We start from the raw sequence: 18,926 nt of genomic DNA, 5'->3' as shown, positions 1-18,926 counted from the left end.
TGGCCCCTCTCTCCCCTAAAGTATGGTACATATGGAAAGAAAGAAGAAAGTAGTACCCTTTGTTTTTTGGCTTCAACCAGGAAAGTGATAAAACAAAATGCCAAGGTCAACTGGGACATAAAAACAAGAACAATGATGCAGGGCTAGACGTCCGCTGGAGGCAGGGAAGTGCAAAAGGGGCAACTTCGTCATGCTGCATATAAACATTTCAAGAAAGTCACAATGTATAAGAATGGATTACACTCCAGGAAGATCACTGCTCTGGAGAGAAACAAATGCATACTCACAGCATAAGGCAGTCCTCGACACCCATGCCTCTGAGTGGTCCCATAATTATGAGTGGAATACACGCTCTTCTCATTAACTGCTGGACTAGCCTCCACAGATTCAGGGCTGCACAAAGGCGAAAAGCAATGCATGATAGCATAACACCTAATCTTCCCTTAAACTAAGACTTTAACTTCCCATTCTAACCCCTCCTCTTTCCACAACCACCAGCCACTAGAATAAGAGAAGGAACTCAGTGAAACAATCTGATTAACATAACTAAGCCTATAAATAACAGGAGTGTTATTAAATGTGGATTTGTGTGTAACATGAAGCCAGTACAGGCAGATGTCTCAAGGCAGGCACCTGGAATACAAGGTGTCCCTAATGACAAACACAAACGTACCAGCTGAGCAGGGAGTTTCCCCTAGAGAAGCCACTCTGGGCTGGTTTAGACTCAGAACTATTCTTCTTAATTGGATCTCTTAATACTTCCATGAAACCTCACATGACATTTGCAGTGAGTGAGATGATGAAAGTGCCTTCTGCACTGCCCCAGGGACCAGGCCCTCTTCCATTCACTACCAAGACAGGATACCCTGAAGAAAGTACAGGTAAAAACAACGGCATCTTATATTTATCATACCTCTCATCTGGATGAACCCCCAAACACCTTTCAAATATTAGAGTAATAATTTCTCATCCACCAATGACATGCAAGCATATCAAGGACACAATTACTTAACAGCTGCATGGTAATACCACAGAACTTCAAAATAATCAAAACTGTGTTCTCAGAAGTTATTGTCTACTGATAAACAGTTAAGAGTAGTAGTGGCTACCATTCTGAATCACCAATTATTTTCCAGGTGCTTTGATGTACATTAATTTATTTACTCTGTAACTAGTAAACGTGGTAAATAGCACCCCATTTTTACAGAAGTTGAGGTGGTGAGATTGTGACTTCAAGGTCACACACTGACAGAGCCAGAATTCGAAACCATGTCTAACTCCAAATCCTGTGCTCTTTCTACTATGCCTAACTGGTTTGGAAAACCAGGACAACATTCTATTTTCAAAAATTTAAGTAACCAGGCTTATTGAGAAACTTGGCTTAGAATCTTTTTATACCTTCATGAATAGAAAGCAAACTGTTCAAGTGTAACTTATTAATATAAAAGAATTATAAGTGAGTTCAAATTTAGAAATTTAACATAAGCCTTTACTTGATAATGAAAAGGCATAGGTAAAAAAGGACAAAATACAAGTTTTGGGAAAAAAAGAACTTTTAACTCTGATTGTTACCTGGTTAGATTTTAAGGAATTTTGAAAGATAATTAAGGAATATAATCATATGACTTTCCTGAACTTAGTAATAGATTATCTGTCATTTATGTTAACTAGAACAGAGATTAACAAATCAGAAACTCCAAGGACATGTATTAACTTAGCCTTAGAGATGAAAGGGTCTTTTAGGAAATCAAATAAGGCATAGTTTGCTTTAAGGAACATACATTTATCCTGCTTGGAAGTATACAATATACTGGACTTGGCAGGAATAAAGTGTGCAGTTCAATGTGGTGCAATGTCAGCTGAGAAGTGAGGGATAAAAGAAAATTCTGAGATATATCCAACTCACCCAGTTATATGCTCCAAAACTGTGAGAAGGGATCTTATTAATAACAGCAAAGGTAATTTCTAGGTGAAGAAGAACTTTAGACATAGGAAAGTATTCTGTTAGTGAAGTGCATGCATTTTATTCTTTAAGAGTGTCTGCAAGATGGGAACTGGGGTGGGAGGTACATCAAGAATGCAGGTCAGTATTCTTGAGAAAAGATGATCTGACATGGCTCACTGAGAGGCAATCAGCTCTGAGTATTAGGAAACAGGTGGGGTTTCCTAAATGAAACTGAAGGCACACAAGCATTAATAAAATGAAGGTAGAATTTAGTTTCTATGATGGACAGTTAAGAGAAAGTAATAACTTTCCACAACATTGTTAATTCACTAGATAAACAAGTATTCCAAAGAGCTGTACGTATTTTGTATAAGATATTTTGTACCACTGAACACATGGGGTGAAATATGGCAGCTGTTTATTAGAAATGGAGTTTTTCTGGACGGGAAAAAGGAATGTAGCATGAAATAAAATATGGCCATGGAGATGGAGCTATGTTGGTTGTATCTTACCCATCTCCAAACTGGGTAAATATGAACATATGCACTTCATGTGCAAGTCTAGGGAATAAAAATAAAATGTATATTGTGGAGGTTAAAAGGCCATCCTGGACAATACTTCCTAGTAAAGCACAGCATTTAATATATTGCTATGCGTGCAAAATACTAAAATTTAAAACTCATTATTTTTTGATGAGAAAACTGCAATTTCCATAGTGGTTATTAATTAGTTACATGTTGACAGATAACTATACGATTTCCTAGGACAGTCCTTGACATATATATATATGTATATATATATATAGTCCTTGACATATATATATCAGCTTTTATCTATATTTTAAAATATGGATTAAAAGTCTGGAGTGTTAGGATTGTGTTTCCTTATTAGCGAACCATTTTATCCAAATGTAATTAATGTCTTTCTTCCTCTATTCTTAAACTGCTATGAGAGTCGGGCACATACACAGAAGCCATGCTTACAACAGATTCGGCATCGATTGTGTTTTAAGTACAACATGCAACCTGCTTCTATAATGCTACCTCTTGGAAAATGTCTGAATCCATTTATGGCATAACTGCAAATTCAGAAAAATCCTTGCTTCTATTGTTACCTCTAGAGGTTCTCCTACAAATCCATTAGAAATGCATAATGTATACTGTTGCTATCAGATTTAAAAACCCATGAGATAAAATCTAGGTCTTTTACTTAATGGAGTATGTTGCCCTTCATACCAAGTTTAATCTTAGAGTGCCCAGAAGAGTGGGATATGCAGGAAGAGTGGAACATGCATGGTGAAACATTAACAAATATCATCTAAAATGTAACAGAATGGTACATAAGCAAATTGTTGACATTCTCTTGCTTTGTAGAAATACTAAACAAACAACTGTGCAATTAGTTATGACAACAGTATCAGAAATCTGTCAAGAGATTACAATGAATATTTTCAGGAAATAGAAACATTGCAGTCAAATTTTTAGGCCTGAAGTCTACAATTACTTCTGGACTACCCAGCAGCATTTATGGGTGGTCATCTCTGTACTTTGTGAAAAACACCAGTTTTAAGAATAATTGTTTTAGATCTTTTTATACGAATCCCAAATTAATTTAATTTGGGGTTAATCAAATTAATTTGATTTAATCTCTCTGTAGAAATTTCTCACCACTGTTAACACTGTCTACCTGTGTGGTTTGTTAGTCAATCCATAAGAGGTAGTAACTGACTTAATAAACATCCATGAACACTGCACAATTATAGTTCCTAATGCAGGAAGATTTTTCAGTACGAAATTTGGGAAATAGTACTTGTAAACTTGGAAGTCTCAGCTACTGGCATAACTGAATCTTCTTTGGCATGCAAAAAAAATAAAAACAAAACCAAAACAGGAAAAAAAGCCCTGGAGGGAACACAATTCCACCTTTCCCACCCCCCACCCTCCTTTTTATATGTGAATAAGGCCAACATTTTTCAGTTCTAGACTACCCCAGAATATAAAATATTGCTCCTTAGGGTAGGTTCACGTTAAGACTTCCTCTTTAAGGAAGACAATAAACAGGTAAGTAATCCTAGGTGGCTTTGTGAAGAAATAAACATGCTTTTTACTATGTTCTCAGTTTTAAGGAAGAAAACCACTATTAATCAGGGATGCAGTTAAACCCAGAGCTCTGGTACAGTTGCTTTGCTTTGCTTTAGGGGGAAGAATCCCCAGGGACTATGAAAATGGCAAGAGAAACAGGGGAATTAGAGCAACACCCACCTCACTCAAGAAGTGGCTGTGGGATCAAGAGTCTGAACTGGACCTGAACATATTCAAAACACCAGGATTTTTCCAGCCCAGACCCTAATCCCTGGTACTGCCTGGAATAGACTTGGCTTCTGGGGGTGTGCTGCCCCCTAGGCCCCTTGGGTCTCTTTCGCTGGACTTTCACATCCTGGTGTAGTGCCACTTCGTCTTGAAAGGTAGGGGGCTTCCACTTCCTTTCTGTAAGCAAGGAAGATTGGGTACAAGGGAGGTAAAAGGACAAGAGGGGGAATCTGTGAGCAGGGGGAATCTTGGACAACTTAAAAGAGAAGGGATACAAAAAGCTAAAATTTTTTAAACTGTGAATAATATATAAAGTTTTATAATGAAGGCCTACCTTCATTGCCATTTGGTATTTAAATTCTTCAAGAATTGAGAGTCTATTTTAGGGATTGGGCTTTTCGACAAATTCTGAATTCCTAAAGCTGCTCTTAGCTGAAAAAAAAGTTTGGTACCACTGATTTTGAAGGTCCTCTTTCTAGGCAATGAATATTACATTAAAAAACAGATGACACTGCTTTCCATGTTTTCTATCCCAAATATCAGAAGTTCTAAGTAACCTGCCCATATAAAGTTTTAGCCCCTTTACTCTAGAACAGTGAGAAGTACATAGGAAGAGGCCTTCAAGGAAAATCAGTTGGAGAGAACTCCTTATCTCCATTAGAATAATCATTAACTCTACACAAGCAGGTAGTGACACCTACTTTATTTCAATCTTCCCAACCCATCAAAACAAATGAAAATGTAATCACTACTTTGCAAAGTTAATTCAATGATATTATTTACTAAGAAATCCACCCCCACCCCATTCTTTTCCTCCCCTTTCTAACTCTTTTTTTTCCTCCAGTTTCTATGGGCGAAAAGGGAAAGGTCTAATTAATGTCATTTACAGTGGGCTAGGCTTGGGTTTAGAAAATACTGCATACTTATTATCAGATGCCCATTAGAAAGTTATCTTCACACAAACTGGTAATGCACCTACTACCTAGAAAGTAGCACTTACTCTGATCCAGCAGCCATATCTGAGTAGGATGTATCTGGTGTGGTGACTCCCAGAGGGATTGCAATGCTCATGACGTCCAATACAGCAGAGAGTGAAAATCACGGGGTCCAATTAATGGAGACTGGCCACTCTGAGAGTGGGGGTGAGCTGCACAGCTTTAACCAACATGTTATGGACATGAGGAATCCTGCCACAGAAAAGGAAAGTATCTAGTAACCTGACAGTTCTTTAAACTTATTCTAAATGCTACAGAATATTTTTTCCATTTTTAAAATAAGCCTTTTAAGGGGTGAATATAAATAAAACAAGTACAGCAAAGGGTCTACACACTGTCCTATTTTATTGTGTACTACATTAATGTTCTACAAAATGAGGTAGCGAAAGTTGTGCTTGCTTTTCATTTTTTAAAAATTTTTTGTTTAGCAAAAGGGAAAGTAATGGTCTGCCTTGCTTAACTAGTAAGTACGCTTCCACCTTTCTACAACTGCTCATGAAACAGAATTTTCTGGCAGCCTATATAGTATGTTCTAATGTAAGTAAACAGAAATATCAGAGTTTAACTAAATTCTTTAATAATTAAAGATCTTCACTTAGGGGTGCTTGGCTGGCTTAGCTTGTATAGCATGCTACTCTTGATCTCAGGGTCATGAGTTCAATCCCCATCTTTTTTAAGAGATTACTTAAAAAAAATTAAATATCTTCAGTTAAAGTCCCCCACCCGGTCACAAATAAATGCAGTTTTACCAGCAGCCAACAATGTTATTTCTTCCAGATTAAATGTGATGATAAAAGAGCTCTGTTTGTATTTGATTGGATACAGCTGTTTTTGTTGCCGTCTTATGTCACAGAGCACTCTCTTCCTTTTTTTTTTTTAAACTTTATTTTGAGAGAGACAGACAGACAGACAGTGAGCAGGGAAGGGCAGAGAGACAGGGAAAGAGGAAAGAATCCCAAGCAGGTTCTGCACTGTCAGCATGAAGCCCGCTGCAGGGCTCAAACTCACAAACCATGAGACCTGCGCAGAAACCAAGAACTGGTCACTTTACTGAGCCACCCAGGTGCCCCTCTTTTCATTCTCTGAAACCATTTTATTTTAACTATAATTTTGGGAGAAGATGCAACTACCTTAACTATATTTGTGAGGCAATGTCCACTACCAGGTATAAATGAAAACAGCGGCACCTGGGTGGCTCAGTCAATTAAGCATCTGACTCTTGGTTTTGGCTCAAGTCACTATCTCACAGTTCATGAGTTCAAGTCCCACATCAGGCTCTGTGCTACCAGAGCCTTTTGGGATCCTCACTTTCCCTCTCTCTGCCCTTTCCCTGCTTGCTCACTCTCTAAAATAAATAAAACTTAAAAAAAAAAAATGGAAACGAAATAAATAAAAACATAAACCATAAAGAGTATGGTTTCATGATAAAGAAAATTTTCCATGGAAAAGGAGAGGATACCTTGAGCTGCTGACCTATAACCAGTGGAATTTGGGAACACAAAGACTCACAAACTACTAAACTGTAAAAAGTCAAGAGTACATTAAGAGTGAGGTGCTCCTTGCTGGCTAGCTCAGCTGGCAGAGCACATGACTCTTGATTTCTGGATTGTAAGTTTGAGCCCCAAGCTGAGTTGGGTGTAGAGTTTACTTAAAAAATAAAATCATAAAAAAAAGTACATTAAGAAATTTGAAGGTATGGTACAAAGGGGGAAAAATGTACTCATTATGATTTCACATTAGTGGTTTTGTATTAAGCCATTAAAGAATGAAATAAAAAGCATTTTATGTGGGAGGGAAGAAAGTGTGAATGTTAAAGACCCAGGTTAATAATGACTGATATACTGATTCATGGAAAGACAAATGAGAAGATAAATCAAACATTTATATTAAAGAAATTTAATGCAATGAAAAGTACAAGATACTAACTAAATCCAGGGAATAATGCAAAATTTAAATGGTAGACCGTGTGAGATACGTGAAATCTTTTTCGATATATGAAGTAAATTAATGTGGATAAGAAAACCAATTGTGAATAGTGAATAAGGCCAAGATCTTTAAGAATCATTAAGACAATATTAAACTTTTGTGTTGTTGTTTTAGAATACTAGAAACAGCTCTGAGCTAAGCAGTCCTCCCTAGAACCTACATTTTTAAAGAGCTGGATCTCATCAAGATCTACGACTCTCCAAATCTGAGGGAAGGCCAGACACTGGTTCCTATACAAGAAGGGGACATATTGCTGGACTTGGGGACTGAAATGAAAAAGGCAAATTTTCCTACTTTTTCTTCTCAGTTTATAAAAGAGAAGTGACTAACCTAACTCCTTAGGCCTGTCTTACGCATAAATGTTTCATTTCCCTAACAGTACCAAAACAAATTTAGGCAGTACATCCTCCAAGCCTCTGGGAAATTGAAATAAAATCTACAAATAATAGAAGAGAGAATACTTAATAAGCTCAAAAAACAGTTAAATATTGGGGACTGTTGGTTACAACCCTTCCTCTAATTTTAGTATCACTCTATAACCTGAACTAAAAAGAAAAATGTAAACAAACAAAAACCAAAAAGCCCAGAAGCTGCATGGCTTGATCATTAGGTGAGTCTGATAATGATCATACCTCCCTGAATATAGAAATCTCAATCACATGTTACAACTTCAGTAAAGGATAGAAAAAAGTTATTCAATACCATTAAAAAGTCTTTGTCATAGCCATTACTATTTTGCTCATTAAAAAATGGAGGCTTCTAGAAGAAAGACAACTTAAAAACTTAAGCTGTGTTATCTTTGAGAGCCATTTTTAAAAGATATACTAAAAGGAAACAATGGGAAAATTATTACAGATAATATTTACTTAATGAATAAGTGATTAACACATTCCTTACTGAAATCTCAACACAGGTAATTTGGATACTTGATAAATTTAAGAAATATTAACTAGTTAACTATGAATTTCTTTCTCATGAATTCCTCCATCTTCCTCCTGTCTAATTTTACATGATCCTTCCTGATGAAGGCAACCATTTACAGCATGGCCACCTTGTTCTAAATAATACTTTCACAATATTAGGCTTCCTAATTCGAAACACGTTAACAAAACCAAATGGCTCATATGACCCTGAGTCGTTCCCTCCCGAAATAACACTCTGCAAAATTTGACTATTAACATATTAACTAAAGTCATTTTAACAGATCATCTATATACAATATTTTATTATAATTACTCTAGCTTTATAAGCCAAGACTCTTAGTATAGTTTATGAAGAAGCTTAGTAGTATACCAGTTTGTTCTCTAAACAAAGTTTGGAGAGGTGTCTTAGAGTGTTAAATCTGTCTCTAGGTGGAATAATTTCAGGATATCTTTTACTTGTTAATTTCTCTGTCTCTTCCTACAAGACTATAAACTCTATGAGGACAAGATTTTTGTGTTTTATCCTCTGTTGTAGTTTCAATGTTCTAAATGGTACCTGGCACACAGAAAGGGTTTCGAGAATGTTTGCTGAATGAATTATAATCACAATGATCTCAACATGTAATTGTAGTATTCATTACAATATAAAGCTTAAAACAAATTTAAAGGATTTATCTGACTCAGTCACCTTTTTATAGACCTCCGAATATGAAGTCCCCCAAAATTATCTGCCAGTAACTCTGAAGACCTAGAAAAAGTTGGGACACAGATTAGTACAGAAAGTAGTAACATTAATAGACACAAAGAATAGAATTATACAGAATATTTTAACAGTAACTTTATGTGTTTCATTTCTACACACTAGCTTGTTAATCATCCTATATTTCATTTAGTACTATATTTTTGTCCTTTAATCAACATATCCTATTTCCCTGTAAAGCCAGAACCTAAATAATAGAAAAAAATTATTTTTATTAGACTTAAGAAGAGGAAAATATGATGTTATTTGGTAATTCTCTTTTCTTCAAATGAGAATTCTCTCCCATTTCCCAAGAGATTCTTTTTATCTCTCCTAGGAGGTACCTCTTCTATCCTGACCCCCTCCCAAAATCCAGAGGCATTTTAAAAAAACAAATGTCAGATTTACTCTCCACAATCACCTATTAAAGTAGAAGTTGGTATTACCTCCCTCCCCTCCATCCTACCTATCCTCCTGTCCTGCTATAAAAAATGACTGACAAAAGGAGGCAATTCTATGTGTGGCAAACTTCATAATGGAAACATAGGGTAAACTAGAGCCTTAAATAACTTTCTACTCTCCAACAAGTAAAGGAAAATAGGTGATTTTAGGCAGCAAAAAGTCAAATTTAACATTAACCAAAATAACGTTAATATATCTATATATGTGTTAATATATACCTAAAATGTTAATGTATCTATGTACGTGAAAAGAGCTGTTTGTGGGATTTCAGTTACCAAGCAATAGAAATGTACTTTCATGTCAATATTTTATTTACAAAAAACTGGAAAATAAACTATTCGTTAAAAACAATTTTAAAAGAGCATGCTCAGAATTATTATAAAAATAAAAGGTATGAAGGTAATAGTAAAAGGAAGAAAAAATAAACCAAGAAAGAAGTGGACTCCTTTAGCAAAAACAAAGAAAGATGTAAGAAATGACATGAGGAAAAAGGGAACTAAATATTATGAATATACAGTAGTGGGAAAATGAATGTATCGAACTCCAATTTCATATCAATTTAACAATTTCCAGAACAAGTCACCAGAATTCACAGGAACAGTATTAAGTTTTTGGATTCAGAAGCAGAACCAACCAGTCTCCCAGTACTAAGCACTTTTTAAAGAAGTCACCATTTACATACACATATAGTTTCTGGAGAAAATGTTAATTAGAAGATGCCAGAAGTGTTTTATAATTACCCATCTTTTTAACTGGGTTCAGAAACGGTCAACAGTCTCTGTCTGTGTCATTCTGACAGTCTCTTCTCTATGTGACTTGCTGAAAGCACAAGACCTGTGTGATCTATCTGATCACTCTCAGAGCAGACATACAAGAAGTGTTTTAAGAACAATTCCAACAGAGATTGCAGAAAAAGAAATTGCATCAGCCAGGTGAGCCGGAAGCAGCTGGGAGACAAGGGTCCAATAAGCAGCCAATCCAATGAAAGAGATTCAGAACAAGTCTGCTTCAGTAATCCTGTGAAGAGGACTGGCAGGAAGAGGAGTGCCGCTTTAGAAAGAGAACAGGCCTCATATGCTTCAGACAGTCTTTGTACTGAGGCTGTGGACCTTGGCCATTCTCCCAGAAATGATGCAATCCTGATGAACAAGATCTGCTGCCAGAGAAACAATTGTTAACAGCCTATGCAGACAGCAACTCAGCCAAGGAGCAATCTCTGATCAATTCTCTTCACAAACCCCCAGAAGCCACATCTCTTCCTCAATTTTGGTCTCTGACAAAACATATAAATGAATACACATTTAAATATATACAAACAAGCCATCTTCTCAAAACGTCCCTTTTCTTTTCAATGTTTTGGTTTTCTAATCTCAATCATCCATAAATTTTAAATACAACACTGAAAGCATTTCTACTTTTATGAATATAATTCTCCAAGCATGTTAACAACAAGGTTTTAAAAGCAAGGTATTAACAAAACGGTTGAAATTTTCCTTACTCTCATTAGAAAACGCTGTGAAAAGTAGTAGTGGCTTCCATATGTATGAAAAACACTCTGGAATCTAGGGCTCAATTATGAGATTTCAAAGAAAGGACAAATATGCACACTCACTAATTAAGAGCCAGAAAAGTATATTTTGTAGTTGTTTTTGAAATTATGTGAGGCCCAATATATTAAAGATAGGCATGTATTGCAGAAAAAGAGAACATCTCTTCTTATTTAGGCTGGCGTAAACAGTAGGTTGAATAGTGATACAATTTGCAATGCTTACTTTTCTCAAGGGCAATAATATTACTTCAGATCTTTTAAGAGGGTTAATGATTATTTTCATCCTATTGGCCACAACTTCCTATTTTGGAATCAAAATTAAAAATATCCTCAATTTAAAAATCCTCCCTAGATTTCTTACCTCCTAGGTCTGGTTTCTTTTCAGAGTTTTAGTATTAAGTTGTACATAAGAGTACTTTTATAAAATTATTAGGCTTTCCGCTCCTCATTTACTACATAAAAGACCCTGCATACAATAACTCTCAGTTCTCAGAATTCCAACTAAGCCATAAGCTACAATCAACCAAATTTCTTCCTTTTGAAAGCAATCTCTTAAACTGGGATTCAGTAAAACACAAGCATCTAAGATGTCTCCTCAAATCAATATATTCAGCCTAATCTACTATTCTGTCTAGACTAACTCTAAAGCAATAAAAGAGCTATAGTAGTTCAAAAAGTGAATATACTTAAGTCAGGAGGAAAAAAGAATTTTTCAGAAAAATTTTCAATACGGGTTAAAATAAAATAGCCATTAATTAGTGAAAATAAAACAGCCCTTAATTAAGATCCTGAACCTGATTACTCAAAAGCTTTGGAGTTTGAGATATTTAAGCTGAATTTATCTTAAATATTTCTACACTTTAGTTTCTTCTTTTCAAAACAATAAAAAGGAGTGATGGGAAAAGAATATTAAAAAGTACTATATTAAGAGGTAGGAAATCTGAGTTCTAACCCACAACTCATCTATGAATCCTGGCATTGGCTTTGGCAATTCATGAAGTGTCTCAAAGTCTGTTTTCTCATCTGTGCAAAAGAATAATATCTGTCCTGTTCACTCACAGGTACATATACACTAGCATTTGTAGCAAATAAAGAGTGGCACTCTGTGACCTTTAAATATATGTGAAGAGGAGCTGCTAACCTGAATGTGGCTAATAATTATTTTCACTATTCTCCAAAGGGTGTGTATTTTAATTTTGCTACAGTAAGTAACCTAAGAAGAGGATATGCCGGTAAATAAGGGGAAAAAAAAACGGTAAATAAGGAAAAAAAACCAAACAGTGTAGCAGAGGTTAAGTGGTAAACATTAGAAGAATTATTGGAAAATAAGAGATGAGCTCTAAAAAAAAGAGAGAGTGCTCAGAGATGTGGCGAAAAGTTCATTTAATTGGGATGGTATAAACTATAAATTACGATTTGAATCAAGTTAATGCAGGCAAAGAATCTAGAAGAAATTCAGGCGGAAGATAAAGAAGAAACTGGGGGTAAACAATGAAGACTAAAGAAATTTATGGGCACCTGGGTGGCTCAGTCAGTTAAGCAGCTGACTTTGGCTCAGGTCATGATCTCAAGGTTCACGAGTGTGAGTGTGAGCCCTGCATCCCGCTCTTTGCTGACAGCTCAGAGCCTGGAGCCTGATTCTGTCTCCCTCTCTGTGCCCCTCCCCCACTTGCACTCTGTGTCTCTCTCTCTCTCTCTCTCTCTCTCTCAAAAAACCAAACATCAAAAACATTTTTTAAAGAAACTCTTGTAAAAAAATTTTTTTAAAGAATTACTCTAAAGTAATTTAGAGTCAAGATAAAGTTTTTCTTTCACCTCTTCTCCTCCAACACTTGTTTATCCCTTGGTTCCTTTGCCTAAATTTATACTCCCTTTAGGGACTATTAGGCTTGGGATAATAAACAGCTGTCTACAAAAGCTCTAAGTTTACTTGAACAGGAGGTAATTAAAACCCAGTTTTCAAAAAAACCTATTTTAGTCAACAGGAAGAATTTCTTTCCCCATGAAAAATTTCATTAGTGGTAGTATTATAGAGGCTAAGATATACTTAGTTGTTCTTGGAGAAAGGGGAAGTAGTTTTAGGATAAGAGTACACACCATAAATAATGAAACTAAATACTACGATCTTAAATTATTTTAGGTTGACATTGAAAAAAAAAGATGTATTTTATTTAAACCACATTTAACAATGATAAACAGATATTTACTGCAAAACTAACCAAAGATGCACAGACTCTTTCTGTCCTTAGGAAGAACCATGAACACTTTAGGGTTTCGAAGTATTAAATAAAAATGATACCCTCAAAGAACTTCCAAGAGTTCTTTAAAGAGAGATTCTCTTCGAGACTTTCTGAAGGTTCTGTCCTGCTGTGTTTGAAGCCTCAGAGCAGGCTTTTAGAGCCATGCACCACACTAAGTAAGAAAAGAAAATCTCACTCCTCTAAGTTTGCCTCATCTATACAAACTCTTTTCTTTTTCTTTTTTTTATACAAACTCTTTTCATTTTCAAACCCTGAAACGGGAACCCTATTTCTTTACTCCAGATGAAGTGGGTTGTACACATTTACGAGGCATTAATACCTGTTATACTTTCAGTATTTGGGCAAAATTCCTACAGTTCATAAAAAATTTAGGAATTTAAAGTTTAGAATTGAATTTATCATTTTACAGGTGAAAAAACAGAGTTACAAAAATATTAACTGGGGGGGGGGGGTGCCTGGGTGGTTCAGTTGTTTGAGTGTCCAACTCTTCGTGTTGGCTCAGCTCATGATCTCATGTTTTTTGTGAGACAGTGTGGAGCCTGCTTGGGATTCTCTCTCCTTCCCTGCTCCCTCCCCTGCTCACTTGCACATGGTCTCTCTCTCAAAACAATAATAAAAAAATTAACTTGTAAGAAGCCAGAAACACAAAGTTGTGGCACTCAAAAGAAAGAAAATAAGGGGTGCCTGGGTGACTCAGTCGGTTAAGCGTCTGACTTTGGCTCAGGTAATGATCTCAGTTTGTGGGTTTGAGCCCCATGTCAGGCTCTGTGCTCACAGCTAGCTCAGAGCCTGGAGCCTGTTTCAGATTCTGTGTCTCCCTCTCTCTGACCCTCCCCTGCTCATGCTGTCTCTCAGAAATAAATAATAAATTTTTAAAAAAAAGGAAGAAAATTAAGATTTTAAAGTATAGCTTGTATTTATTAAGGTAATTAACGTTTTTTTTTCCCTCAAAGTTTATTTGAGAGTGTGTGAGTGAGAGTGGGAGAGAGAATTGCCAGGGGCCATGACTCAGGGCTCCGACTCATGAACCCGGCTCATAAACCATGAGATCATGAAATCAAGAGTTGGATGCTTAACTGACTGAGCCACCTAGGCACCCCTAAAGTAATTACTGTTTACTTTAGATAGCAACATCTGAATTAAAACAAAATTTAAAACTTAAGCATCAATTATTATTGGTACACACACAAGTCCAGATTAAATTTCCTGGCTCTCTTGGGATTTATATTATCTAGATTTGCCAGTTTTTCTTCATTCATTCAACAAACATGAAATGAGTAACTACTATATACAAAAACTATGTTAAGTGCTATTTTAAGATGTTTCTCTTACCCAAAGTAGGAGAGGGTAGGCAACTTACAAACTTTTTAGGCTTGCCTATGTGCCAAGTATTGCATTTTCACAACCATGAAGGGGGGAAAATACTGAAGTGTGCCTCTACAACTAATGGTACTAAGTCATTCTGAAGAGAAAATAACACCCTCCCCTCAAAGAAAGCAACCCCAAACCACTCCACAGTTTACCAGTGACACAGAGGCGTCTCTTACAGATTTTTATTAATCTCTTGAATTGTTTAGACAAGACTTATCACTGACTGTTTCATGGAAAATTCTATTAAGAATGAAGGATAACAGGGGCGCCTGGGTGGCTTAGTCGGTTAAGCATCCGACTTTCGCTTAGGTCATGATCTCGCGGTTCGTGGGTTCGAGCCCCGCGTCGGGCTCTGTGCTGACTGCCAGCTCAGAGCCTGGAGCCTGTTTCAGTCTGTGACTCCCTCTCTCTCTGACCCTCCCCGGCTCACGCTGTCTCTCTCTCTCTCTCCTAGAAATAAATAAAACATTGAAAAAATTGAAAAAAAAAAAAAAAAAAAGAATGAAGGATAACAGGCAGCAAGCACCCCAAGCACACAAACAGAACCTGACCATACATGTTTTGTGATTATTAGGCAGACCAGGTGGCTAAGTATATAGCAATAAAGGAATTTAAAGCTTAACAATTTGATATGCAAACTAGAGACCCCTCCCCAACTAACAGCTGTATCTTAATTCTTAACACATTACTAAGATAATAAATGGTTGTACATTTATTACAAACATTACAAAAGAATAAAAAGTAGAAGTAAAATTCTCACATTTGGGAAGTGGAATTAACTTCCCAAAGATACTCCAAAAATAAAAATGATAACTCTACTGCTCTGTAATCTGCTTTGTTCATTTAGCAGTGTGTTTTAGACATCTTTCTATATGCATATGTACAAATTTACTTCTTCCTCTTAAATGCTGGCACAGTATTCTGTCCTATGGATCTACCATAATTTAAGTCAATCCTGTGCAGGTTTAGATTGTTGCTCATTTTCCATAATATAAACAAGTGAACAGTCACGTACATATGCCTTTCTTTAACATACACAAACATTTTCTTAGGATACATTCCTAGATGTGGAACTGCTAACATGTTATGAAGCATGTATCAGAGAGGTCAAACCACCATCGAAGTCAAAATCATTTTACACAGTCCTACAGTGTGTGAAAGCTGGTCACTTTTTCTGAGGAGGTTTTAAATAAATGCAATTCTAACTCTGCTCATAGAGTGAGTTTTCTCTTCCGAAGACTCTACATTAGAGAAGGCTCTACATTCTAATTCTAAAAGAAAACCCTAAATTGAAAGTTAACTGCAAATTCTCAATAATTCTGATGCACTATTAAGACCGAATGGATGTGCTATTGTCCTGTAAAATTCTTATATAGTAAGAGCTCTCAGTTGCTTTTTCACTAAACTTCGGCTGAGATCTTCAAAATAAAATATAAATAAAGCATTATTTCAGAACCAGAGCATTTTCTTATGGTTGTCCCATGAGATAACTTTTAAGTTGCACCAAGATCTCAATTTTCTTCTTCCAGTAATGAAATAAATTATGTAACCTTGTAACCTGGCTGGCATGCCATTTGCAGGGTTCTGATGGAACAATTTCAAGTAATATGGAAGATTTGAACTCTCCAGTTTCAAACGGGTTATCAAAACTGTTCTAGGGGTGCCTGCCTGGCTCTGTTGCAGGAGCATGTGACTCTTTCTTAATTTTTTTCTTTTATAGTTTATTGTCAAACTGGTTTCCATATAACACTCAGTGCTCATCCCAACAAGTGCCCTCCTCCATGCCCATCACCTCCCTTCTGCTCTCCCCCACCCCTATCAGCCTTCAGTTTGTTCTCAGTATTCAAGAGTTTCTCTCATGGTTTGTCTCCTTCCCTCTCCCCAACTATTTTTTCCCCTTCTCCTCCCCTATGGTCCTCTGTTAAGTTTCTCCTGTTCCACTTATAAGTGAAAACAGACAGTATCTGTCCTCTGCCTGACTTATTTCGCTCAGCATAACACCGTTGAGTTCCATCCACGTTGCTTCAAATGGCCAGATTTCACTCTTTCTCATTGCCATGGAGTATTCTACTGTCAGGAGCATATGACTCTTGATCTCAGGGTCGTGAATTTGAGCCCCAGGTTGGGTGTAGAGATTACTTAAACAAATAAATTAAAAAAAAAAAAACCACACACACACAAAACCCAAAAAACTCTGTTCTGTCAGTTCTGCCTAATAGTATAAAATAGGATATGCTTCATTTTAAATGACATTTGGAAAGAAAAAAATTTAAAACTCTAAGAGGCTTATTGATACTAAATTACTAAAAAAGCCAAAATATTGACTAAATTTTTACCGTGCCTGCAAATTCAAGACACCCATTTGGTCCTTTAAGCCCTAGATAAATGAGGGGGAAAAAAATGAAAAACAAAAACCAAACCAAACCAAACCAAAACACAGAAACAACCTCTCCTTTTTGTGGAGCTGGCACTAGCGCCTGACTGAGAGCCTAAATGCAGAGCTATTCTTTCTCCTTTGAAATGTTTAATACACTGTATTTTACCTATCCATTCACCAACATTACTCAGCTCTTTACAATTTTAAGGGTGCATTATAGGAACTGATCTCACTACCTGTGGGCTCTCAACCCTCCAATTTACTCTACATTCTTTCATTACTTTAACCATTCTAGAGCATAACTTTGATCATTATCATTCCATTATTAGAAATCTACTATGGCTCCCAATTACCTACTGGGTTAGTTCAAACTCCTTTGCCTGAATGGAATAAGACCTCTTTTGTTAATATCTATTGTTCTTCAAAATTATGTTCATACTACTTACTTATCCTGGTGTTAATTTTTGCATCTTTTTTAAAAATGGCTTTAAAAAAAATGTTTATTTTTTGAGAGCAAGTGAGAGCACAAGAAGGGGAGGGGCAAAGAGAGAAGGAAAGAGAGAAACCCAAGCAGGCTCTGTGTTCGAACTCACGAACCATGTTAAATGACTGAGCCACTTAGGCACCCTTATTTTTTGCATCTTTAAAACAGACTGGCATTGCCTGGGTGGCTTAGTTGGTTAAGCGTCTGACTTTGGCTCAGGTCATGATCTCGCGGTTCCTGGCTTGAGCCCCGCGTTGGGCTCTGTGCTGACAGCCAGCTCAGAGCCTGGAGCCTATTTCAGATTCTGTATCTCCCTCTCTCTCTCTCTCTGACCCTTCCCTGCTCATGCTGTCTCTCTCTCTCTCTCTCAGAAATAAATTTAAAAAATTAAAAAAAAATTTAAAACACTGTATTATGAAAAATTCCAAACAAGTACAAAACTAAAGAAAACCCTGTAATGAATTCATAAACCTTACCCAGCTTTAAGCAATCAATTAATGGCTAACCTTACTTTATCTGTAATCCCTTCCACAGAATTATTTTACAGCAAGTCCCGGAAAGAGTTGTACATATCACATCTGCTGAGTGGAGCTGGCCCTCGTTTGTTGTAAAAATGGGTGAAAGGGGTCTGCCTATAATGGTAGGTAGTGTGATTGAGAAAAGCCAACATTTTCTGGCAAAAGTTAAGATGGATAAAGAGGTTAATGTAATTCATCAGTTGACAGATTTGCTGAGTAATATTTTGGTTTTGCAATTATGTACTTATGGCTATAAAAATGTCTTAATCATTTTTTCTAAAGAAAAAACACTATCAGTGATTATTTTTTTTTGACAGGAGTTTGTTGATACAATTTCTTGTATTCTTAGGAATGCAAATTTCTCCTTATAGCAAAGCTAACTACAAGTATACACATGATCCACAGCTGTTAACACAGCATTTTATATATGCTATATGCCAATAAACAAAAATGAATAAAACACAGAACACCCCAAAAGTAGGTAAAGTGTGATATTCCATAAACCTGTGTATTAAAGATAAGTTTCTTAGAGCACTTCGAGCAAGGAGAGTCTTAGTGATGACAAACTTAAAATACTCAACTGAGGAGCACTTTCCAGTCAAAAAAGAATTCAATAATAATGGTTTCACAGAACAAAAGCATTTGGGATGTGTATCGATGATTCTTATTTAAACCACAAATTATATCTAAAGGTCCCTATAGTGGAAAATAAGTTCAAATCACTGTCAATGCAAATATATACCACTACACATTTTATTACCAAGCTACTCATCATAAGCTATATATCAATAGCAATAAAATTAAACTTAAAGTAATTTGTAATTTAAAATGCTGACAGGGCCCCTGGGTGGCTTAAATTGTTAAGCGTTCAACTACAGCCTGGGTCATAATCTCACTATTGGTCGGGCTCTGTGCTGAGGGCTTGGAGCCTGGAGCCTGCTTCTGATTCTGTCTCCCTCTCTGCCCCTCCCCTGCTTTCTCTCTCTCTCTCTCTCTCTCTCTCTCTC

At 36.4% G+C, this 18,926-nt stretch overlaps 1 protein-coding gene across 12 annotated transcripts in view; it reads right to left on the bottom strand.

Annotated features, from left to right (window-relative positions):
• Positions 1-18,926, bottom strand: part of SETD5 (SET domain containing 5) — an 83,933-nt gene that overhangs the window by 40,433 nt on the left and 24,574 nt on the right. For 4 of the 12 annotated variants that reach the window (XM_077751526.1, XM_077751531.1, XM_077751532.1 and 1 more), the window contains exons 1-4: positions 5,255-5,337; positions 4,207-4,431; positions 674-866; positions 288-393 (exon numbers count right to left, since the gene is read on the bottom strand). In XM_077751526.1, the coding sequence (XP_077607652.1) occupies positions 288-393; positions 674-765 (198 nt within the window). In that variant the 5' untranslated portion in view covers positions 766-866; positions 4,207-4,431; positions 5,255-5,337. Of the gene's footprint in view, positions 1-56; positions 194-287; positions 394-673; positions 867-4,206; positions 4,432-4,588; positions 4,687-5,254; positions 5,442-8,846; positions 8,907-18,926 lie in introns of those variants that run through there. The other 8 variants (XM_077751529.1, XM_077751533.1, XM_077751534.1 and 5 more) reach the window with 5 other exon arrangements.

This window comes from Crocuta crocuta, unplaced genomic scaffold (genome assembly GCF_008692635.1).
Source record: "Crocuta crocuta isolate KB4526 unplaced genomic scaffold, BGI_CrCroc_1.0 scaffold69, whole genome shotgun sequence".
NCBI lineage: Eukaryota > Metazoa > Chordata > Mammalia > Carnivora > Hyaenidae > Crocuta > Crocuta crocuta.
The sequence above is the reverse complement of the archived record's forward strand: the minus strand, read 5'-3'. Positions and strand labels throughout refer to the sequence as shown.